Source organism: Coregonus clupeaformis, chromosome 24 (genome assembly GCF_020615455.1).
Source record: "Coregonus clupeaformis isolate EN_2021a chromosome 24, ASM2061545v1, whole genome shotgun sequence".
Taxonomy (NCBI): Eukaryota; Metazoa; Chordata; class Actinopteri; order Salmoniformes; family Salmonidae; genus Coregonus; species Coregonus clupeaformis.
In genome coordinates, this window is record NC_059215.1 from 45,971,967 (window position 1) to 45,997,232 (window position 25,266).

The window sequence follows — 25,266 nt, forward strand, 5'->3', positions numbered from 1 at the left end:
TGCAAGCCCAAGAACACCATCCCAACCGTGAAGCATGGGGGTGGCAGCATCATGCTATAGGGGTGCTTTGCTGCAGGAGGGACTGGTGCACTTCACAAAATAGACGGCATCATGAGGAAGGAAAATTATGTGGATATATTGAAGCAACATCTCAAGACATCAGTCAGGGAGTTAAAGTTTGGTCGCAAATTGGTCTTCCAAATGGACAATGACCCAAAGCATACTTCCAAAGTTGTGGAAAAATGGCATAAGGACAACAAAGTCAAGGTATTTTAGTGGCCATCACAAAGCCCTGACCTAAATCCTATAGAAAATGTGTTGGCAGAACTGAAAAAGCGTGTGCGAGCAAGGAGGCCTACAAACCTGGCTCAGTTACACCAGCTCTGTCAGGAGGAATGGGCCAAAATTCACCCAACTTATTGTGGGAAGCTTGTGGAATGCTACCCGAAACGTTTTACCCAAGTTAAACAAGTTAAACAATTTCAAGGCTTTGCTACCAAATACTAATTGAGTGTATGTAAACTTCTGACCCACTGGGAATGTGATGAAAGAAATAAAAGTTGAAATAAATCATTCTCTCTACTATTATTCTGACATTTCACATTCTTAAAATAAAGTGGTGATCCTAACTGACCTAAGACAGGGAATTTTTTATGTCAGGAATTGTGAAAAACTGAGTTTAAATGTATTTGGCTAAGGTGTATGTAAACTTCCGACTTCAACTGAACAAAAATATAAACGCAACATGCAACAAGTTCAAAGATTTTACTGAGTTACAGTTCATATAAGGAAAACAGGTATCAAATTAATCCTTAGATTGGTAGGAACAAATCTCTAGCCTATTGCCAATGTTATCTGATGATGTATGACTTAATGGTAACATCGAATGTCCACCGAGTGACTATATCTTTGCGCATCAGAAATATGATGCCTGTTTGCGCACTGCATGCATCCATATCCCCTGTATGTCCCCCGACACCACCACAATGTTGTAGAGAGGTTGTTGTTGTAGAAATTTTAGGCACATCCAGTGTGCAAAACCAGTGCAATTACCACATTCTGACACTTTGGAGAGGTTGAAATGACACTTGAATGTACCCTGGATACCCCATAACACCACAACAATGTTTTAGTGAGGTTGATATGGTAGAAATTGTGCTTTTATACTGAACAAATAGCATTTAGGGTTTGCAAATATGTAATAGCACTTGAATTATCTAATTTACAGACATATGCCACTTTGGAGATGTTTATGGACGCTTGGAAACGTTTCGTGATTACACCTGACACCACTTACTAAAACATCTGCCCATTTCTAGTTGTTTGGTCTATCAATCCCATTCGTTTTTCTGATATTGTTCACATGTTGTGGAAGCCATCTGATGTGTTTCCAGCTCTAGCAATCAATAATATACCCCACCGCCTTCATGGAGCACTCTGTTCACAACGTTGACATCAGCAAACCGCTCGCCCACACGGTCTGCTGTTGTGAGGCCGGTTGGAATTACTGCGAAATTCTCTAAAACGATGTTTTAGGCATCTTATGGTAGAGAAATGAACATTCAATTATCTGACAACAACTCTGGTGGACATTCCTGCAGTCAGCATGCCAATTACATGTTCCCTCAAAACTTGAGACATCTGTGGCATTGTGTTGTGTGACAAAACTGCACATTTTAGAGTGGCCTTTTATTGTCCCCAGCACAAGGTGCACCTGTGTACGGATCATGCTGTTTAATCAGCTTCTTAATATGCCACACATGTCAGGTGGATGGATTATCTTAGCAAAGGAGAAATGCTCACTAACAGGGATGTAAACAAATTTGTGCAACATTCTTTAGAGAAATAAGCTTTTTGTGCATATGGAACATTTCGGGGATCTTTTATTTCAGCTCATGAAATATGGGACCAACACTTGTTCAGTGTAGTACCTTTTTTATTTGTATACTTCCTTTGAAGACCCCAGTACAGTAGTTAGTACCCTTCAAACGAAGAACAATACAATATATCTCAGTTTTGGAAAATGTTAGTGACATGGTATATTTCTAGTTGTATAGGCGATATGAATAATTCAGAGTCTTTAAATTAAATACAGACTATAAATAGATAACATTTACAATACATTTCCATGTCAGTTGAGAACTCTGGACATTACAGTGAACTTATAATAAGATACAAAATCCAGACAAGAAAATAAGTTGTTACATCTTGAAGGCTTGAACGTAGAAGATGTAGAAGTATGTAGAAGTATGTGAACCAGTAATAAATCAATCTCTGAAAACATAATAAGTTAATAGGTAGAACCAAACAGTTTAATCCTATAGCTTTCCTCTGAGGTGTCCCTGCAGCCCAGACTCCCGAGGTGTTGACTAAGACGAACGGAGGCAAGGCCAGGGAGGCATCAGTGGAGTTCTCTCACTATCACATTTCCTGCTTCCAAGTGTAATTTTACTTTCTGCTAACTCGGCCCTCCTGATGGTCAATGACATCTCAGCCAAACAACAAATACACTGAAAAATGCTTTCAGTGTATGCTGAATAACAAAGTATATTTCACTAAATCAGAGAAGTGTGACTCCAGATACATTTCCACGAAAACAACAGCACTGCCTATTAAATTATTCAGCCAATGGCATTATAACTGAGAGAGAGAGAGAGAGAGAGAGAGAGAGAGAGAGAGAGAGAGAGAGAGAGAGAGAGAGAGGAGAGAGAGAGAGAGAGAGAGAGAGAGAGAGAGAGAGAGAGAGAGAGAGAGAGAGAGAGAGAGAGAGAGAGAGAGAGAGAGAGAGAGAGAGAGAGAGAGAGAGAGAGAGAGAGAGAGAGAGAGAGAGAGAGAGAGAGAGAGAGAGAGAGAGAGAGAGAGAGAGAGAGAGAGAACAGAGACAGCAGTCATTCTCTATCAGTGATTTGAGGAGGAGGAAAAAGAAGGCCATGGATAGAGGCATTATTCCATATTTGGAACCTGTGTATATGGTATATGCTCAGTACGCATTTTATTAGGTACACCCATCTTGTACCGGGTCGGTCCACACTTTGCCTCCAGAACAGCCTGAATTCTCCGGGGAATGGAAACGTTGCTCAATTGCTATCAAGGGACCTAATGTGTGCCAGGAAAACATTCCCCACACCATTACACCACCGCCACCAGCCTGTACCATTGACACCAGGCAGGATGGGATCATGGACTCATGCTGTTTTCGCCAAATCCTGACTCTGCCATCAGCATGATGCAACAGGAACTGGGACTTGTCGGACCAGGCAATGTTTTTCCACTCCTCAATTGTCCAGTGTTGGTGATTGCTTGCCCACTGGAGTTGCATCTTTTTGTTTTTAGCTGATAGTAGTGGAACCCGGTATGGTCGTCTGCTGCAATAGCCCATCCGTGACAAGAACCAATGAGTTGTGCGTTCCGAGTTGCTGTTCTGCACACCGCTGTTGTACTGCGCCATTATTTGCCAGTTTTTGGCCCGCTTGCACGATTCTAGCCATTCTCCTTCGACCTCTCATCAACAAGCTGTTTTCACCCACAGGACTGCCGCTGACTGGATGTTTTTTGTTTGTAGCACCATTGTCAGTAAACCCTAGACACTGTCGTGTGTTAAAAGCCCAGGAGACCGGCCATTTCTGAGATACTGGCACCGACGAACATACCACGCTCAAAGTTGCCCATTCTAACGTTCAATCGAACAGTAACTGAATGCCTCGATGCCTGTCTGCCAGCTTTACATAGCAAGCCCCGGACCTGTGAACTATTTTTGTGAACGGGGTGGTGTACCTAATAATCTGGCCACTGAGTGTAGGCTGTTACTTTATAATGTATTTAGCATTCATGTTTGTGCAATAAGGCCTAAAAGCAATACCAATTATAATGGTAATGGCCATCAGCGTTTTGGTGGGATACTAAGGTTAATGGCTTTCTTTCTGTCTCCCCAGTTTGTCGAAGTGGAAGGACAGATCACCTCCCTGGTGGATCTATATCCATCCGTCCTACGTATGGGTTACCGCCGTGAAATCTTTATAGCTGTGATGTGTTGCATAAGCTATCTTCTGGGACTTACCATGGTAACGAAAGTAAGTACACCAACAGCACTTCAGTGTAACTTTATGCACCTGAGCGACCCATACACCAAAGAGAAGTTCCCATCTGTTTTATGGACCTGCTGTGAATTGCCTATATGCAGCCTAAACAGAGAAATAAATGCGGTCAGAGACCTACTTGAGCAGCACCGCCCCCTCAAGATTCTGAACCGCCCCCTCAAGATTCTCAAGTGGTAGTTGCTTGTTAAAAATGTAATGTAATACAATGGCAATTTGGGTTATAGGTTAAAATCCTACGCATGAATGCCGCCGTTATTACACACATAAATTGATAATGATGGAAAATAAGATACAGTGGGGAAAAAAGTATTTAGTCAGCCACCAATTGTGCAAGTTCTCCAACTTAAAAAGATGAGAGAGGCCTGTAATTTTCATCATAGGTGCACGTCAACTATGACAGACAAATTGAGAAGAAAAAAAATCCAGAAAATCACATTGTAGGATTTTTTATGAATTTATTTGCAAATTATGGTGGAAAATGAGTATTTGGTCACCTACAAACAAGCAAGATTTCTGGCTCTGCAATAGGTAAGCAGCTTGGTTTGAAGAAATCAACTGTGGGAGCAATTATTAGGAAATGGAAGAAATACAAGACTACTGATAATCTCCCTCGATCTGGGGCTCCACGCAAGATCTCACCCCGTGGGGTCAAAATGATCACAAGAACGGTGAGCAAAAATCCCAGAACCACACGGGGGGACCTAGTTAATGACCTGCAGAGAGCTGGGACCAAAGTAACAAAGCCTACCATCAGTAACACACTACGCCGCCAGGGACTCAAATCCTGCAGTGCCAGACGTGTCCCCCCTGCTTAAGCCAGTACATGTCCAGGCCCGTCTGAAGTTTGCTAGAGTGCATTTGGATGATCAGAAGAGGATTGGGAGAATGTCATATGGTCAGATGAAACCAAAATATAACTTTTTGGTAAAAACTCAACTCGTCGTGTTTGGAGGACAAAGAATGCTGAGTTGCATCCAAAGAACACCATACCTACTGTGAAGCATGGGGGTGGAAACATTATGCTTTGGGGCTGTTTTTCTGCAAAGGGACCAGGACGACTGATCTGTGTAAAGGAAAGAATGAATGGGGCCATGTATCGTGAGATTTTGAGTGAAAACCTCCTTCCATCAGCAAGGGCATTGAAGATGAAACGTGGCTGGGTCTTTCAGCATGACAATGATCCCAAACACACCGCCCGGGCAACGAAGGAGTGGCTTCGTAAGAAGCATTTCAAGGTCCTGGAGTGGCCTAGCCAGTCTCCAGATCTCAACCCCATAGAAAATCTTTGGAGGGAGTTAAAAGTCTGTGTTGCCCAGCGACAGCCCCAAAACATCACTGCTCTAGAGGAGATCTGCATGGAGGAATGGGCCAAAATACCAGCAACAGTGTGTGAAAACATTGTGAAGACTTACAGAAAACGTTTGACCTGTGTCATTGCCAACAAACGGTATATAACAAAGTATTGAGAAACTTTTGTTACTGACCAAATATTTATTTTCCACCATAATTTGCAAATAAATTCATTAAAAATCCTACAATGTGATTTTCTGGAGAAAAAAAATCTCATTTTGTCTGTCATAGTTGACGTGTACCTATGATGAAAATTACAGGCCTCTCTCATCTTTTTAAGTGGGAGAACTTGCACAATTGGTGGCTGACTATATACTTTTTTCCCCACTGTATATGGCAAATAGAAATCCAATATGGATGGTGTTAAGAGATAGATGGGAGGTGTTGAATGGAGCTGAAGGATGGGACTAATAACAACAAGATAACTAGTGTAATACATGCTGTGTCCATAATAAGTATATAGGTTATATATTGTGAGCTTTTGTGAGAGAGCACAGTTAGAAAGATATGGCATATAGAAGCATACCAGATGGACATCATGAAAATGATCGGAGGAAGTTCAGGAGTAAAAACAAACAAAATATAATTACAATTAAAATGTATATAGTATGTACAAGCATGAAGTAGAGGCCTAAGCATTGTTGTTCACTAGTTTACTCCAATTAGGGAGGGATGGTGGGGTTGGAAAGTAATAAAGGGAAATATATATATTTTTAAAGGATATCTATGTATATGTGTATGTATGTGTATATATATATATATGTGTATGTATGTGTATATATATATATATATATATATATATATATATATATATATATATATATATATATATATATATATATATATAGTGGGGAGAACAAATATTTGATACACTGCCGATTTTGCAGGTTTTCCTACTTACAAAGCATGTAGAGGTCTGTAATTTTTATCATAGGTACACTTCAACTGTGAGAGACGGAAAATCCAGAAAATCACATTGTATGATTTTTAAGTAATTCATTTGCATTTTATTGCATGACATAAGTATTTGATACATCAGAAAATCAGAACTTAATATTTGGTACATAAACCTTTGTTTGCAATTACAGAGATCATACGTTTCCTGTAGGTCTTGACCAGGTTTGCACACACTGCAGCAGGGATTTTGGCCCACTCCTCCATACAGACCTTCTCAAGATCCTTCAGGTTTCGGGGCTTTCGCTGGGCAATACGGACTTTCAGCTCCCTCCAAAGATTTTCTATTGGGTTCAGGACCTTGAGATGCTTCTTACGGAGCCACTCCTTAGTTGCCCTGGCTGTGTGTTTCACGTCGTTGTCATGCTGGAAGACCCAGCCACGACCCATCTTCAATGCTCTTACTGAGGGAAGGAGGTTGTTGGCCAAGATCTCGCGATACATGGCCCCATCCATCCTCCCCTCAATACGGTGCAGTCATCCTGTCCCCTTTGCAGAAAAGCATCCCCAAAGAATGATGTTTCCACCTCCATGCTTCACGGTTGGGATGGTGTTCTTGGGGTTGTACTTATCCTTCTTCTTCCTCCAAACACGGCGAGTGGAGTTTAGGCCAAAAAGCTCTATTTTTGTCTCATCAGACCACATGACCTTCTCCCATTCCTCCTCTGGATCATCCAGATGGTCATTGGCAAACTTCAGACGGACATGCGCTGGCTTGAGCAGGGGGACCTTGCGTGCACTGCAGGATTTTAATCCATGACGGCGTAGTGTGTTACTAATGGTTTTCTTTGAGACTGTGGTCCCAGCTCTCTTCAGGTCATTGACCAGGTCCTGCCGTGTAGTTCTGGGCTGATCCCTCACCTTCCTCATGATCATTGATGCCCCATGAGGTGAGATCTTGCATGGAGCCCCAGACCGAGGGTGATTGACCGTCATCTTGAACTTCTTCCTTTTTCTAATAATTGCGCCAACAGTTGTTGCATTCTCACCAAGCTGCTTGCCTATTGTCCTGTAGCCCATCCCAGCCTTGTGCAGGTCTACAATTGTATCCCTGATGTCCTTACACATCTCTCTGGTCTTGGCCATTGTGGAGAGGTTGGAGTCTGTTTGATTGAGTGTGTGGACAGGTGTCTTTTATACAGGTAACAAGTTCAAACAGGTGCAGTTAATACAGGTAATGAGTGGAGAACAGGAGGGCTTCTTAAAGAAAAACTAACAGGTTTGTGAGAGCCGGAATTCTTACTGGTTGGTAGGTGATCAAATACTTATGTCATGCAATAAAATGCAAATTAATTACTTAAAAATCATACAATGTGATTTTCTGGATTTTTGTTTTAGATTCCGTCTCTCACAGTTGAAGTGTACCTATGATCAAAAATTACAGACCTCAACATGCTTTGTAAGTAGGAAAACCTGCAAAATCGGCAGTGTATCAAATACTTGTTCTCCTCACTGTATATGCGAGAATTTTTTTTTGTTGAAAAAAAAACATATGGGGGATTGGAAGTGATGCAGACAATTACATTGACGGCAGTTACAATCTATCTGCAATATTAAAGCTGATCTACCCCCTAAAAAAAAATATATAATAATACTAATAACAACAACTTTATGCACTACATGTTGTTCTTACCTTACATTTAAGGTGTATTAGACCTTGACATACTATCACTTCTGGGACCATTGTAATGAAAGTAAGTTCACCTACAGCAACAGCACTTCAATATAGGCATTTACAGTCAGGTCCATAATTATTGTCACCCTGGATAAAGATTAAGAGAAAATACTGTATAAAAAAAATTATACAAATACTGAGTTATATTGTATGCAAAAAAATAAGTGCAAATAATATTATTTTACACTAATACAATTGCTCAGAGAAAGAGATTTTGTTTAACAAGCATTAAGAAAATAATCTTAGTGTCGTTATCCTACCAAGGCGAGGGTTCTAGAGTATTGAAAACAGTGGTGCTTACTTGTTTCTCTGAACAACTGTATTAGTATAAAATAATATAATTTCCCCATTTTATTGAGCAATACTGTACAATATAGCTCAATATTTGTATTATTTATTATTATATTTTTTGCTCATCTTTATCAAGAGTGCCAATAATCATGGACCTGACTGTATATAAAACACCTTGCGATTCTATCATTGCAATTCAGGTTAGCGTACAAGAATGTGATAAGGTGGTGTTGAAGGAGTCAGGCGCAGGACGGTAAATCACAGAAACAGGCTTTAATCCGAAAAATACAGGTTTACGCAGAAATGCGTCAAACACACTCAAGGGCACAAAACAGGTGCACTGGAAAATACAAGGCAAACGGGAAAAATACTCCCGTCGATACCAAATACAAGCGCTCTACCGAGCTACTAACCTCCACAACAAACAATCACCCACCAGGACAAGGGGGCAGAGGGAACACTTATACACAGACTAATGAGGGGATAAGAACCAGGTGTGTGTGATTGACAAGACAATTGATATGATGATTGGGGCGGCAGTGGTTAGTACTCCGGTGACGACGAACGCCGAAGCCTGCCCGAATAAGGAGGGGAGGCAGCCTCGGCAGAATTCGTGACAAAGATAGATAACATCACATTACTTTTTCCACATGCTTTGCCGTTGTCACACTTTTGCAACCAAATATGGGGTTTCTACTTCCGAGCTCTCAAAGCACATCCTGTGTGTTTGGCATCATGAATGGAACAATTTGGAATGTAATTTTCCAGTTAGCAGTTAACTTTACTTCACTGACATCTCACCACCTGTTGAACTCTCCTTTCATTGGCCCAGTGTCAGCATTCTTATGTATCAACCTCCTCCACTTTTTCCTTCACATGTCCAACCACATTTCTCTCTCTCCCTCTTTCAGGAAACTAACTTTTGCTATCTTCATTCTTTTCAGGGTGGCATGTATGTCTTTCAACTCTTTGACTACTATGCAGCCAGTGGTGTGTGCCTTTTGTGGGTTGCATTCTTTGAATGTATTGCTGTAGCCTGGGTTTATGGTAAGTTTGTGCCCTTTTTGCCAAATCAAGTGTGTAGCCTACATTTAGGAAACAAACGTTAATATTCCGTTTTTAAAGGGTTAAACAGCAGCAACAACAACAACAACAATGCATGAGTTATGACCTGGCGTGTGGTAAACAATACCCTTGCTCTTCCTTTTCACGCTTAAAGTAAATCACTTGAATTGGCTTCCACGCGTAACCCATTGGCTTCCATTGGCTTCTATTGAAGACAAATTATTAAGAACTATGCCACCTCCGCACAGTGACCTTTATAATGAGGAGGTGAACAGGAGCACAGCAACCCAAATGCCTTTTCTAGAGGTGTTTTTAGTAGCGCTGTGATAGCCGTTGCTATTATTAAGAGAGCAAGCATGCTGGTTTTGTAGATAATCGTTTTAAGATGCAATTGCACATAGGCCATAACAGAGGTTGTCTCTTATTGTTGAGCGGAACCTGTTCCTCATTTTGTAATGTTTAACAGTAAGCTAGAGAGAGATTGTTCATGCCATATGCCTTCATGGAACAGCCAGTAGGTAGATGAGGGTGTTTATAGAGGCTATGATGGCACCACACCCTGTACTGTAGCTCTTTTCATGGTCTAGAGATGAAGAGATACTGATTCTGTTTATAGTTGATTGTGAGATGTCACCCTGATGTTTTACCTTGAGAAAATGCACAGGTCTTATATGATGGTTAACTTTAATGTATAGGAGACTAGGAGCGTGTCTCAAACAAGTCTGTTCTTCTGTATTGTTGACAGGCGCTGATAATTTCTATGATGCGATTGAAGACATGATTGGCTACCGACCTAACCCGTGGATGAAATGGAGCTGGACCTTTATCACTCCCGTCCTCTGTGCAGTGAGTATTCAACAGCCCAACACTGTTACTGTGTGTTCAACAGCCTTCCACTGTTACAAAGTGTTCAAGTGCCCAACACTGTTGTGAACCTCTTGGATCAGAGTGAAGATGTACTGTGAAATAAGTGATAAACCATTTTTCTTGTTGTTGTTCCCAGGGTTGCTTTATCTTCTCATTGGTGAAGTACAAGCCCCTGACCTATAACAAGGTGTATGAGTACCCAGACTGGTCTATCGGCCTGGGCTGGTCTCTGGCCCTGGCCTCCATGATCTGCATCCCCATGGTAATGGTCATCAAGATCCTCCAGTCCGACGGACCGCTCATAGAGGTACGCAAACACAAAAGATGATGCTAGATAACCTAGATGTCCGAACTCCTAGTTGTATGAATACAAACACTGCCTGAAAGGGAGTGCAGAATTGTGGTAATGGCATTCAGTATGCAATTGCATAACTTGTATGATATGGCACACATGATATAAGCCGTCTACATGATACAGCATACCATGTCATGTGATTTCATGGCATGATACAAGGATTTATACAAAGTGGCTTTTTATCATTGCATCATTTTCATGTCATGTGGGTCATATGACATTCTCCTCTCCAACCCACAGAGGATTAAGGCAGTGGCTGCCCCAGTAAAGGGAGGTGCGAGTTCTCGCCCCAAAGAGTACAGTGTGAAGGGCAGCGAGCTGACCCAGCCTCTGAACCCCAATGGGAACAACATCCTGATCAAGCCCACCCACACCATTGTAGAAACGATGATGTGAGCACTCTCTGTGAGAGGAAATACTGATTGGCGTGCTGTCTATGTTATTATCATATATTTGCTAACTTTGATAGTGGTAGAACCAGGTTTAAATTGTTCTATATATCCGCACTAGGAATATTCTGGTTTGGTTTCTATGATGATGATGATGATGAAGAGAGTTATATACTGTATATATATATATTGTTGTTGGGTTGTTGTTTTTTATCTTGGTAATTTAAAAAAATCGTATTGTTGTTGTTACCGTTGTTGCTGTAGTGGGTGGCGATCTCAGTTTAGGCAGTATTTTGAGATAGAACAACATGTTCTATGTTAACTACCTTTCTGTTGATTGTGGAGAATTTTCACTCAACACAAATACAGTAAACTGAACGTGTAACTAACCGTGTAACATGTTAGGTAGCAAACTATTAAGATAATATCCTCACATTATTGTGGCAGTATCATTGTCTGAGGTCATTTGAGATCTGTTGTCGCCGTCGTTTGTTGTGAGATGCACTAGCAGCGGATGCCAGCCACTCACACCTGCTGGTAGAGTAGACGTCCACACCACCTAGGCTGAATGAGCGTTGGGCCATTAACCGAAAGGTCGTTGGTTCGAATCCCTGAGCTGACTAGGTGAAAAATCTCTCAACGTGCCCTTGAGCAAGGCACTTGACCCTAATTGCTCCTGTAAGTCACTCTGGATAAGACCGTCTGCTAAATTACTAAAATGTAAATGTAACATGCAGTGTAGATATAGTAGTTCATACGTACATCCTTAAGGTTACAATGACCCTGCCCAAATACTGTACAAAATGTTCCCGGAAGGATCCTTAGGAGGAAGTTAAGGAGAAAAGGGAAGAAGCATTTTAAGAGTATTTGTACATTGCCTAAGACAGTCAGTCTCAGTGCATTTATTGAAACCTCTCTTTGCACTTTATACATTGAGTTTCACCTTTACTGTAGTGATCTGTTATGAAAATTTTCACAAGAACCTGCAGTTACATTTGCAACGTAAATTTAAAAAGAAAAGGTATATAGCTTCAAACCTTTTTTATATTGTTCACTTTGATATCTATCTATTCAAACATGAGCATTATATACTCTCACTCACTTGCTGTAAATATAAAAAACAAAAATAAAGGTGGAACATTGCCATACAACATTCTGTCTCTCTATGACCAAACCTGTGAGAGCTGTAAGAACCATCATTTAATTGGAGCAAAAAATGTAACCTTAACAAAATGATTTTTCAAAAAATTTGAAATAATTGTTTTTTCTCCAGTGCGCTCATTTTAATAGCAGTGATGGTCAATAAATATCTGTATCATACGAAACTACCACCAGACTCAATTGTATTTTAGTAATTTACTTGTTTGTGAATCACGTATGCCTTTTTGTATTAACCATTTTATACTGTACAGCATATGAACACTGTCACTGATTATCTATTTCTTCTGAATACAGTCAGCAATTCATATTTTAATGTTAAATGTTATGAGCCTGAATGAAATTTGCAGTGTGCAATATTCATCAAATAAATGGCCTTTAGCACTCACATTATTTCAGTTTGAAAACAGATGTAAAAATATTAAACATGATATGTGACCAACATACAAAATATGAATGTCTAAAGTTAAAATGAGATTCCTTAACCCAAAGCATGTACATGAACATCCATAGTACAGTGCTTGGTCAACAAAATGTGTTGTCCAGAATGTAATAAAATAAACACCTGTTGGAAAATCAAGTGTACCAAAGTATTTTTGTCTAACATCCATCCCCCTTTGAGATGCACCTTGCATCATCTCTTCCTAGATTGAAAATAAACATATTTTTATTTACACGTCTTGGAGTGAATTATTCATTTGTTCTGTAAGTGCATATTGGGGCCAACTGGTCTGCTTCTTCCTCATACAGACAGCTACAGTGTGAAAACACCCCACATGAAAAAATACTATAGCATATTATGGTATAAATACTCTAGTATTCACTGTAGTGTGTTTGTGGACTTTACTGTAGACTAAAGTTAGCAAAAACACTACAGTGAACACTGTAGTATTTACCGTAGTATACTGTAGAATTTACAGTTGACTATAGTATAAATACTGTAGCAAAAAAAACGACTATATACTATTGTAATTAATGTGGTGTTTTTGCAGATTGTAGTATACTGTAGTATATACTGTAGTGTTTTTGCTGAATGCAGTATACTGTGGTATTTACTGTAGTGTTTTTGTGGACATCACTGTAGTATTTACTATCATTTTTTGGTTTTATTATCTTTGACATAGAAGTGGAGGATTTCTCCTTGAGGAAACCTACTGGAGAAATACTAAAATAGCACATTTTCCATAACCTGTAGGTAGGTAGGACTGAGATGGATAGTTAAGAGCTGCTCTTTTCTATAACCTGTAGGGAACACATTATATGGTCTATACTTGGCATGTATGGTTGGCCAAATTGGGATATAGGGGAGGGGAATGGGCAGGGTATATGAAAATTAAATACTGTAGTATTTACTATAGTTAAAAAACTGTAGTGTTTTGTGGACTACCGTGTTTTCGCAGACATTACTGCAGTATTTACTATAGTATTCTACAGTTTACTACAAAATTATACAGTAAGTACTACACATGATCGAGGGATACGACAGTGTGTAGTATAGTATTCTACAGTATACCACAGAATTCTATAGTAAATAATGTAGTACTCTATAGTAAACTGTAATATATTTTCATGTGACTACACACATTCACTTCCAACATGAGGATGCAAGATATTTTCTACATTCATAGTATACCCGACATTTACATATTGACAGTGACTTAAAACAAGTGCATTAAAATAAGGAGGCTTAAATAACCACACAATAAAAGTGTAGCTTGTGTAATTATCTAAATAATGTTGGTGTGAAGAGCAGACTAATATAACATTTTAGCAATTACAGAGTGAATAAAAATACTATTGCCCATACTGCTGACGCCCAAATTTGAACAGACTTTTTCCTGTAATCACACACCCCATCAAAATGACCACACACATCCCATACATTTCACTCTGAGTTACTTAAAGCTGCAATATGTAACTTTTTGGGCGACCCAACCAAATTCACATAGAAATGTGTTACAGATATGTCATTCTCATTGAAAGCAAGTCTACGAAGCGGTAGATCTGTTCTATGTGCGCTATTTCTATGCTTCGCGTCCTTAAGTATGTTTTTGGCATCTTTTACTTTCGGTTTTGTACACCAGCTTCAAACAGCTGAAAATACAATATTTTTGGTTATGGAAAATATATTTCACAGTGGTTTAGATGGTACAATGACTCAGCACTATACTTGCTTGTATATTAGGCGAACTATTACCATTTCTGTTTAGTGCATCTTTAACTTCCAACAGATTAGAAGCAGAGATGTCATGCCTATTGAAATGTGCCTCCATTAGTTTAATCTATCTAGTGTAAGCCAAAATGGGCATTAAGCGTCACCTCAAAGGTATAAGGTGACACGTTGGAATGGCAGACAGAGGCATTGAACAGTTGAGAAATCCCTTTAGTGTTGGGGAAAACTCTGACCCTGTCACCAGTGCCAGAAACATGTGCGTTTAGTGGAATTTGTTCAGTGCACTATGGACGTGATGAGTAACCTTGAGTAATCTAATACCTGATTAATACTGAAAGGAATGTAGCGTCACCTTATCAATACTGTTTTGTTGAGCAAGTGCTGCTTCAATGAATCACAATACAACTTGCACTCCACCCCCAAAATAGCCAACTATAATTATTTGAACTTCAGTCCTCCTTTGCCCTCTTGCTTCGGCCTTCCATTGACACAGGGATGTCAAAGATACAGCCTTTTCAATCCGTCCCGCGGGTGCTCAGTAAAAAAAATATCTACTTTGTAGAAATGATAACGGACCCATATAGTCTCTTCACTCTATCCAGCTTGCTAACAGTCATCGAAACAAAATCAAGAAAGTCAGGGAGCATCGAAAATGTTAAAGTCGATGGATAGAGGACTACTTTTTGCAAATTTTAACAGCGAGGAAATATGATATAATCCATTAGTTTGACAACCCTGCATTGACATTTCTGGTAAATGATCCTAGGTGTCCCTTCTAGGCAAGTGGAAACCATGTTGACACCTCTCCCACAAAGACGTGACAGTCACATCTACAGAGAAGTGAGTGTGGCGGGACTGAGACCATTGTAGATTTACTATCAGCTTGTTACCTGGCACAAACACTGTTAGGAGAGGCTGGCCAAACCTGGCTGGAACAAGGTCGTTCTTGGTAGAAATAGGCATGAAATCATGATTTAACTAATTGTTTCAGGAATGTTCTTTCTGTAAACCTTCCTTCGCTTAATATCCAAATATAGACCTAGCAAAGATAATGGCTCTCATAGAAGAATTCAAGAAAGAAAAAACAGACACTCCATTCCTCATATCTTTATTTTCATAAAAAGCAGGAAATACATCTCTCACCAAAGAATCCAATAACATCTTACAAACCAATTTCCTTCAGACCCCCCACTTAAATATCTATGCTTGGATGCAGCTGGGGACAATGTAAACAGAAGAACTGTACAGAGAACAGATACTGCACTCAGTCACATCTTACATACAAAACCACACATGCAGAATATCAGTTCAAATAAAAACACTGTACTTAGGAAGGGAGACCATGTTGTACAGACTTTACTGAATAATATTCAGAACCACCTCAAATAAAATGAATAGAACCAAAAATAGGCCTCTGTATCAAATGGGACATTTGATGTTGTATGACAGTTTGAGAGCAACATAAAAACAATCTTAAAACGTGTTTCCTTTCTGAGGATTAAAAAGCAGTGAGTTGAGCCCTGAATGGGACAGCATGACTCTGCAGTCTCACATCTCTTCCCCAGCCATTACATGACATGAAACAAATCTTATTTCCACTGAGGCAACTTGGTAAGCAGGCCAGGACGAGACGTGTTACGTAAGAGCTTTATAAAAACATATAATGTCATGATAAAACGGGAACAGCTATAGTGAAGGTTCTGTCTTACTTAGCAGGACAGAGATGGCAATTGTTCAGCACAGAAAAGCTCTAAAATTCCCCCTTGTGAATAATGCAAGCTTTCTACTGGGTGGGACATTAAATCCTATAGCTTCATGTTTACCATGCTTACTAACATGGGAGGGAGAAACAGGCATGGAAGCTGGGGAAAATACTCTCTAATCCAAGTCCATACCCTATGGAGAGTTGAGGCCTAAACCTCAACAGATACATTAAAATGTCTTTAAAAGGTTCAAACGAAATCATTCATCATCTCAATTGAAAGGTATTTCATTCCACATTTGGCAGGGGATGTGATTCACTTATGATGTTTTTTGTGGGGAAACCACTCTGTACTCCTGAGAGTTGGTACTGTACTGTAAGTATCTCTGGTGTAGTGCCTTCTGAAACATGTTTGTATAGGACTACGGCCATGAGGTTTTCTAGTCAGTAAAAACGCCTGGCCTCACAAGAGATGCTGATATTGAGGGTAACATTTTAAAGAGGTGTAGGAGAAACGTGAGCTCCCGGAACAGAATCAGAATACTATGTTTTAATGACAAGGAACACTCCTTCAGAGTGTGTGACAAAGCTTTTCAAAACAAAGATTGTGACAGTATCACCATTAGTTGTATAATACATTTAAATCTTGAGTGATAAAGCATGTCAATCTAGTGCATGGATCTGATTTAGGTGACCTACTAGTGCATACAAGCAAAAACAGTGTGTGGTTTGGTTTCAGAAATAAAGTGAACTTGATAGCATAAAACCATTGACAAGAACCTTCAAACAAAAAATGCTGATCCCAAAAAGTAATGAATGACAAATGTCTGCCCAGTCTATCCAGTAGCTAATAACACGGTGTGAGAAATGTAACGAGAGAAAGAAACATTCTGCAACTTTTGTTCTGAGCAATGAAGCTGTGATAAAAAAGGCCTTGGTAAGTATTTGTCCTTCACATGACGGCCATAAAACTTGGACCCAAATACATTTTCACAAACATTTTAGACTTTAGGATAGAGAGTGAGGTACCTAAAATAGAAATGTTTGCAGTACATGGCAAGTAACAGTGAATGCCAGCTTAGCATTCTATCTACGGTAATTTGTGGCGCTAACAGTGTGGGGTGCTGGATGGCCAGGCCGGGCTGAAGGGAAGGAGAGGGCAGCCAGCCAAGACATGGCTCAAATAATAGTCCAGCACAGCATGCCTGGACTCCTCGAACACCCCGCATGGGCGCACGTTCGTGTGTCAAGTGTGTGTGTACGTGCAACTCCACCATTCCCCAGCAAGAGGTCACAGAGGGTCACAATTGCACACATTTCACTTAATTTTTTTAAGAACAAAAACAAAACGCTGTGGTGGTGCTGTGTCCCGAACGCACCTTCTCTGAGAGGGAAGTGTGTGTTTATGTTTCTCTGGGATTTCTGCAGAGCTGAGCAAGGCTAGTGTTCTCATCCAGGATGAGTCTGAAGCTGTTATGTAACTACATGTGGTTTTGCCTGAACAGCCCCAGAAGCCTGACTGAACGTCCTCTGCTCTACATCACATGAATACACTGACTAACACTGGTCACGGTGAATGCATGTGTGTGGGAGTGTGAATTAGTTGCTGACAGAGTGTGTCTGTGTGTTTATTCACATACACATGTATTCGCACGTGCGAATGTGATTCTGTGTGTGTGTACAAGAGATATGACAAAACAAAACCAGTGTGTGTGACGTGCAGTGCCTACGTGTCACATGGTATAATGTGTAACACCATTTTAACGTGCTATTATCCATAACCTCCCCCCGGGACCTTTTTCACAGGGCGATACTATTGGTACTGTAATGTAGGAAGCTGAACAGGGAGTCAGAGGGGTCCTCACAGTCCAGAGGTGGCCCATTATCTGCCTGTGCCAGGGAGTTTCTGCTGATGACCAGGACCAAGCTGTCTCCTGCTTCAGTGATGAGAGGAACGGTCAGGCAGCAGTCAAAGTCTCTGGTCCTTGCTCTGTTCACCTGGGACAGGAGCGGTCAGTTCAACATAACAAAGAGGTACAGTATTAATAAAACAATTAATTCAAAATGTTAGTTGAACAAAGATGTGTACCTGCAGAATGCGGTCGTAGGGTTTCAACCCGGCCTGGTTGGCAGGGCCATCTGGTCGGATCATGTTGACATAGATGCCTTTCTCCAGGAGGCCGTCTGACACACTGAAGCCAAAGTCTCCACAGTCTGGGTCCTTCCTCAGTGTCACCTATAGGACAGACAGTAAGGCACATTCACTTGACCCGTGCAAGTCGCCAAGCTCTCTGTTGGGTCCGACACAGTGCGGGGTGTAAATTTACATAAACTCTGAGTGTAATGGCGCTGACCCCAAAGGGCCTAGCTCGCCACAACGCTCTTGCTGAACGCAACGCCTCCTCCATTGAAAAACAATGGCTTGCTCGGCGCAATGCCATTCTTGCAGAAGTCATGGGAATTGGGCTTTACAGGTCACACATCTCCACCGGCTAAGTGAGTTATGATATGGTTTTGCAATGTAAATTATGCAGATTAGCTATGGAACTGCGTCCAAACAGGTTGGCTGTCAGAGGTAATTATACCAATATCAACAGTCATTCAATCACAGGAGGTTGGTAGCACCTTAATTGGGGAGGACGGGCTTGGGGTAATGGCTGGAGCGGAATTGGTGGAATGGTATCAAATACAGCGAACACATGGTGTCCTTGGGCTTGATGCCATTCCATTTGCTCCGTTCCAGCAATTATTATGAGCCGTCCTCCCCTCAGCAGACTCAATCTGCAATGAATGTTTGTTTTTTAAGAGTGGGGTCAGATTCAGTTACTAAGTGCTTGTGCCCTCATTCAACCCCACTGCCTAAACCAACAGTACACTGCAGCACAATAGAACAGACTTCTACTGTACATGTAGTGGGGTCACGGGATGTGGCGAGGGGACAATAGGGCTCACAACACCAGGAGCTAGTGCACTACATTATAATGAGCAGGCTCAGTGTGCAGTGTTATATGTTTGTTATCTATTATCCCACACACTACAAGTCCTGACTGGCCTGCCATTCACCGAGTCCAGTTACACTCCAGTGATGGGCAGGGTAGCGTGCAGTTCAGTTAGTGAAGGGTGAGGCTCAGGGTAAGATATTAATTGAACCCAACAGGCATGTTCTCCCTGGAGACTGCTGTTTGTACCATATTACACAACGGGTGGTTCTAATCCTGAAGGCTGATTGGTTAAAAAAAAAAAAAAAAAAAAAAATTAAAACCCCATTCCAGCTTGTGTCTATTCCACAAGTAATTTATAAACTTGATCTCCACTATAAAAAGCATCTGGACATTATCTCACATTTCTTTTAGACTAACATTTCGTTTTCAACAACGGAGATTTGAAAAACCTTGCTGTCTGTCTCTCCGACATTTGCAACATTGTTTCAATATTGAAATTCGATCTCCAGCTGTCACATAGTAATGAACTTGTCGGGAGTCAGGACGAGAGACAGGCAGCGTTTCTCAGCCGTTCAAAATCATGAATCAGCTGGCATCATTTTTATGGATATATACAAAGAAATAAGGTACATTGAAATAAGGTCAAATGAAACAAAGTGCAGCTAGTTTGCAGTCTTTCCAGCTTCAGTTTGAAGTGATTGTGTTACTGTAGCTGTGCTGTTGGCTACCTCCTCTGAACAACAGTGTCCTGACGAGAGAGCACATTTTCTATACCAGCCGAAATCACGCCTCATTAGCTCATTGTTATGGATGTATCCAAATAAATGTCACTAGAAAACAGCTTAAACAAATGCAAATGCAGCTACTGTTGTTATTCTGGCTGCACTGTTTGACATGACTGTAAATTAGCCGTGGGTTGGCTAGTTAGCAAGCAAGGGATAAGAACGTTGCGAGCCACTATGGCAATGGAACGACTGGGTCGCGTCCATAGAAACAGATCAAAAAGACTGAACGACTGGGTCGCGTCCATAGAAACAGATCAAAAAGACTGAAAGACTGGGTCGCGTCCATAGAAACAGATCAAAAAGACTGAACGACTGGGTCGCGTCCATAGAAACAGATCAAAAAGACTGATCATATAGAAACAGAAACATAGAAACAGATCAAAAAGACTGAAAGACTGGGTCGCGTCCATAGAAACAGATCAAAAAGACTGAACGACTGGGTCGCGACCATAGAAACAGATCAAAAAGACTGAACGACTGGGTCGCGTCCATAGAAACAGATCAAAAAGACTGAACGACTGGGTCGCGTCCATAGAAACAGATCAAAAGACTGAAAGACTGGGTCGCGTCCATAGAAACAGATCAAAAAGACTGAACGACTGGGTCGCGTCCATAGAAACAGATCAAAAAGACTGAACGACTGGGTCGCGTCCATAGAAACAGATCAAAAAGACTGAACGACTGGGTCGCGTCCATAGAAACAGATCAAAAAGACTGAAAGACTGGGTCGCGTCCATAGAAACAGATCAAAAAGACTGAACGACTGGGTCGCGTCCATAGAGACAGATCAAAAAGACTGAACGACTGGGTCGCGTCCATAGAAACAGATCAAAAAGACTGAACGACTGGGTCGCGTCCATAGAAACAGATCAAAAAGACTGAACGACTGGGTCGCGTCCATAGAAACAGATCAAAAAGACTGAAAGACTGGGTCGCGTCCATAGAAACAGATCAAAAAGACTGAACGACTGGGTCGCGTCCATAGAAACAGATCAAAAAGACTGAACGACTGGGTCGCGTCTCTGGCAACCGAACCGATAGAACGAACGACCAGCCGGCTTGGGTAGCAACCCTAGATTTGTGTCGGGACTATATCTTGTGGAAGGATGAAATAGTATGAATAAATTAATCAAAATAACATTTTTTAATGAAAATATGTCAATCGTTATTTGAATACGTTGGTAACCCGTTGTATAAAAGTGATAATGCCCTTGAAGCGGGTGTTTGGTAGATATATCGACTTCGTCTCGGGCCTAACAACACCCATGCCAATATATCCTCAAAATACCAGCTTCTTGGGCATTATCACTTAAATGTAGAGTAGGGTCAGGCTACAGTTCACTGATCAATACCTTTACAGGGTTGTCGATTATATGGTAGCTAGTCATGCTTTAAGCCTGGATTGGATTGGAAATCACTCCACATCATTCCCCATGGACCAGGGTTGACATCAGTTCGCATTTCAAGTTAGTGAATTCATGAAGTGAACTGAAATTCCAATCATTTTTCAGTCCATGAATAGGAACTTTAATGCACTTTCTAAATGAACTGAATTGAGATGCCCCTTCCCATCCTGCTATATACCTTCAGTAGTTCCAGGGCTGTAGGGGAAGTGGTCTCCTGGGCCTCTACTCTCCCTCTGGGGGGTGTGTCCCTGGTCCTGTTGGACCTCTGCAGGTTGCCTTTGGTCTTGAGCTCGTTATGGATGGGACCCCTCTTCACAGGACTGATTCTGCTCTGTAGCATTGAGTCTTCCTGGGACTTGGTCTCCTCCAGATACAGGCTAAGAGTGCTGCCTGTCATGGACGCCTGGGAGAAGACAACAGGATTGTTAAATTATAGGCATGTGAAGGAAATAACTTAATATACTGCACGCACGTTCCTATGTACACACAGCTTGACTGAATAGAAAAGGTGGTAGCGGGTGTCTGGACTGTCTAGACAATCAGACTTTTGCATTGCTTCATTTAGTAGCAGATTGGAACAGATGGAGGGAGATGTAGCCTACCTCCAGCTCCCTGAGTATCTCTGATTGGCCGCAGGTCTCTAGGTCCTGCAGGGCCTGGGACCAGAAGCTGTCCTCCTGGTTCAGGGTGCCATGGCAACGAGGGGGGCTGGCATATCTATGACAACGAGTAACCAGAACATCAGAGGAGCCTTGCTGTGCTGGGACTGCGGACGTTTGCGTCTGGTTTGAAACGGGTGTGGCCTGCAAAGCAGCGTGGGTAATGCAGGCATTGCACTGCATGGCGGCGAGAGGTCCTTTAAAAACCTTTCAGGCCTCAGGGAGGGCAAGCGTTAACTCTCTCACTATCACAGTAGCAGCGCAAAACAGTGTATTCCCCTAGAACAGACAGAGCCTTCATGCAGATAGTTCACAGATTAAAAGTTAGGCCACCCAAAAAGTATTTAAGAGTTGACAGTTTGTGCCAGTGAGGGACACAAAAGTTGAGAAAAAAAGAAAGTCAAGAGTCAAGAGTGAGGCAACAGACAAGGAACAGGTGTGTGTCCATGGGGCCTTTGGGTGCTTTAGAGAGACAGGTTTGGTGAAGGCAGAAGCGACAAAGAAAAATATGTGTTTATGTGAAACACCAGGAACCTCACGGGCAGTTAGTAAAGCAGATGAGAGAGAGAATACCTGAGAAAGAAAGAAAAGGCACAGATAGACAAAGCACGACAACATGGAGGAATGAAACAGCTGTGGAGATTTAGAGAAAAATTCTAAAGCCAAATATTTGAGTGAAGTTGCAGATTTCTTGGATTCACTTTACAAATCGATAGCTGGCAGTGAATCAATACATATTGAGTTTTAGACTAAACCGGACTTGAAATATATTATTTTTTCAACGTTTATGTTGCTCATTGCTTACATACATCAATAGAGGCATACAGAAGGCATACTTGTAGATTAAAAGGAAAAAATAACAACATTGAAAGCCACAAAATGAAACAAGATGTTTGATGTAAAATTATTATACCTATTAAATCCATTAGCCAGGTCCAGATCTGCATGTGCTTTAGGAGTCAGATACAGTGGGGAAAAAAAAGTATTTAGTCAGCCACCAATTGTGCAAGTTCTCCCACTTAAAAAGATGAGAGGCCTGTAATTTTCATCATAGGTACACGTCAACTATGACAGACAAATTGAGGAAAAAAATTCCAGAAAATCACATTGTAGGATTTTTAATGAATTTATTTGCAAATTATGGTGGAAAATAAGTATTTGGTCACCTACAAACAAGCAAGATTTCTGGCTCTCACAGACCTGTAACTTCTTCTTTAAGAGGCTCCTCTGTCCTCCACTCGTTACCTGTATTAAAGGCACCTGTTTGAACTTGTTATCAGTATAAAAGACACCTGTCCACAACCTCAAACAGTCACACTCCAAACTCCACTATGGCCAAGACCAAAGAGCTGTCAAAGGACACCAGAAACAAAATTGTAGACCTGCACCAGGCTGGGAAGACTGAATCTGCAATAGGTAAGCAGCTTGGTTTGAAGAAATCAACTGTGGGAGCAATTATTAGGAAATGGAAGACATACAAGACCACTGATAATCTCCCTCGATCTGGGGCTCCACGCAAGATCTCACCCCGTGGGGTCAAAATGATCACAAGAACGGTGAGCAAAAATCCCAGAACCACACGGGGGGACCTAGTGAATGACCTGCAGAGAGCTGGGACCAAAGTAACAAAGCCTACCATCAGTAACACACTACGCCACCAGGGACTCAAATCCTGCAGTGTCAGACGTGTCCCCCTGCTTAAGCCAGTACATGTCCAGGCCCGTCTGAAGTTTGCTAGAGTGCATTTGGATGATCCAGAAGAGGATTGGGAGAATGTCATATGGTCAGACGAAACCAAAATAGAACTTTTTGGTAAAAACTCAACTCGTCGTGTTTGGAGGACAAAGAATGCTGAGTTGCATCCAAAGAACACCATACCTACTGTGAAGCATGGGGGTGGAAACATCATGCTTTGGGGCTGTTTTTCTGCAAAGGGACCAGGACGACTGATCTGTGTAAAGGAAAGAATGAATGGGGCCATGTATCGTGAGATTTTGAGTGAAAACCTCCTTCCATCAGCAAGGGCATTGAAGATGAAACGTGGCTGGGTCTTTCAGCATGACAATGATCCCAAACACACCGCCCGGGCAATGAAGGAGTGGCTTCGTAAGAAGCATTTCAAGGTCCTGGAGTGACCTAGCCAGTCTCCAGATCTCAACCCCATAGAAAATCTTTGGAGGGAGTTGAAAGTCCGTGTTGCCCAGTGACAGCCCCAAAACATCACTGCTCTAGAGGAGATCTGCATGGAGGAATGGGCCAAAATACCAGCAACAGTGTGTGAAAACCTTGTGAAGACTTACAGAAAACGTTTGACCTGTGTCATTGCCAACAAAGGGTATATAACAAAGTATTGAGAAACTTTTGTTATTGACCAAATACTTATTTTCCACCATAATTTGCAAATAAATTCATTAAAAATCCTACAATGTGATTTTCTGGATTTTATTTTCTCATTTTGTCTGTCATAGTTGATGTGTACCTATGATGAAAATTACAGGCCTCTCTCATCTTTTTAAGTGGGAGAACTTGCACAATTGGTGGCTGACTAAATACTTTTTTTCCCCACTGTAAAGCACAAACAGACCCGGAACCAGGCTACTAATCCATGGTTCTAGTCTGAAGTAAGCACTCACCCAGCAGCCTTATCCCAGTCATCCTCAGTGTATCTCCCATCGTAGAGGTGGGAGTGGTGGGTAAGGCCGGTAAGGCCAGTGGAGGTGAGGTGAGTCCTGGGCGGTTTGGTGCGTCTCCACTCGTTAGGCTGGAAGGTCAAATCCGCAGATCTGTGGAGATACGTTCCTGCACACAAAGGACAAAAACAAACATAAATAAAGATGATAACATTCTACCCACCCCTAACAACTGATTTAAGGACAGTCATGTGAGCATAGCAATCGTCTAAAGTGGCCTAAGCTGGTTGTCTAAACTGGTAATGACTATGCTGCCGTGTTACATTTGACATTTTAGTCATTTAGCAGATGCTCTTATCCAGAGCGACTTACAATTAGTGAGTGTATACATTTTCATACTGGCCCCCCGTGGGAATCGAACCCACAACCCTGGCGTTGCAAGCGCCATGCTCTACCAACTGAGCTACACAGGGTTCTGTCCTCACCTTGGCTGCCGGAACAGTCCCAGGAGCTTATGGCAGAGTCCACGCTGGGCCCGGTGGTAGAGTACACCCCTGAGTGTTTACTGGTCTTCTGGGAGTCAGTCAGCTCATCCTCTGTGTCGCTCAGGAACCCTGCCTGCTCCGACGTCTGCTGCCCTTCCGATTCTGCATGGGAACAGAGAGAGACAGTAAATGGAGAGGTAAGAGAGAATCCTAACTCAATTATGTAATGAAAGGTAATGTATTTATGTCAATGGAACTCTTCTAACAAATACGAGGCTCAGCA

The 25,266-nt window shown here is 41.5% G+C and overlaps 2 protein-coding genes across 8 annotated transcripts in view; one reads left to right on the plus strand and one right to left on the minus strand.

Annotated features, from left to right (window-relative positions):
* LOC121538604 (sodium- and chloride-dependent taurine transporter) overlaps nt 1-11,460 on the plus strand; it is a 34,022-nt gene extending 22,562 nt beyond the window's left edge. For both annotated transcript variants that reach the window (XM_041846769.2, XM_041846768.1), the window contains exons 10-14: nt 3,933-4,070; nt 9,312-9,414; nt 10,178-10,278; nt 10,436-10,606; nt 10,895-11,460. In XM_041846769.2, the coding sequence (XP_041702703.1) occupies nt 3,933-4,070; nt 9,312-9,414; nt 10,178-10,278; nt 10,436-10,606; nt 10,895-11,050 (669 nt within the window). In that variant the 3' untranslated portion in view covers nt 11,051-11,460. The remainder of the gene's footprint in view (nt 1-3,932; nt 4,071-9,311; nt 9,415-10,177; nt 10,279-10,435; nt 10,607-10,894) is intronic.
* Nucleotides 11,461-15,466: 4,006 nt separating this feature from the next.
* Nucleotides 15,467-25,266, minus strand: part of LOC121538605 (glutamate receptor-interacting protein 2) — a 47,547-nt gene continuing 37,747 nt past the window's right edge. For 4 of the 6 annotated variants that reach the window (XM_041846772.1, XM_041846773.1, XM_041846771.1 and 1 more), the window contains exons 19-24: nt 24,984-25,145; nt 24,502-24,667; nt 21,812-21,926; nt 21,388-21,612; nt 18,166-18,312; nt 15,467-18,074 (exon numbers count right to left, since the gene is read on the minus strand). In XM_041846772.1, coding sequence (XP_041702706.1) covers nt 17,877-18,074; nt 18,166-18,312; nt 21,388-21,612; nt 21,812-21,926; nt 24,502-24,667; nt 24,984-25,145 — 1,013 coding nt within the window. In that variant the 3' untranslated portion in view covers nt 15,467-17,876. Of the gene's footprint in view, nt 18,075-18,165; nt 18,313-21,387; nt 21,613-21,811; nt 21,927-22,052; nt 22,442-24,501; nt 24,668-24,983; nt 25,146-25,266 lie in introns of those variants that run through there. The other 2 variants (XM_041846776.1, XM_041846775.1) reach the window with 2 other exon arrangements.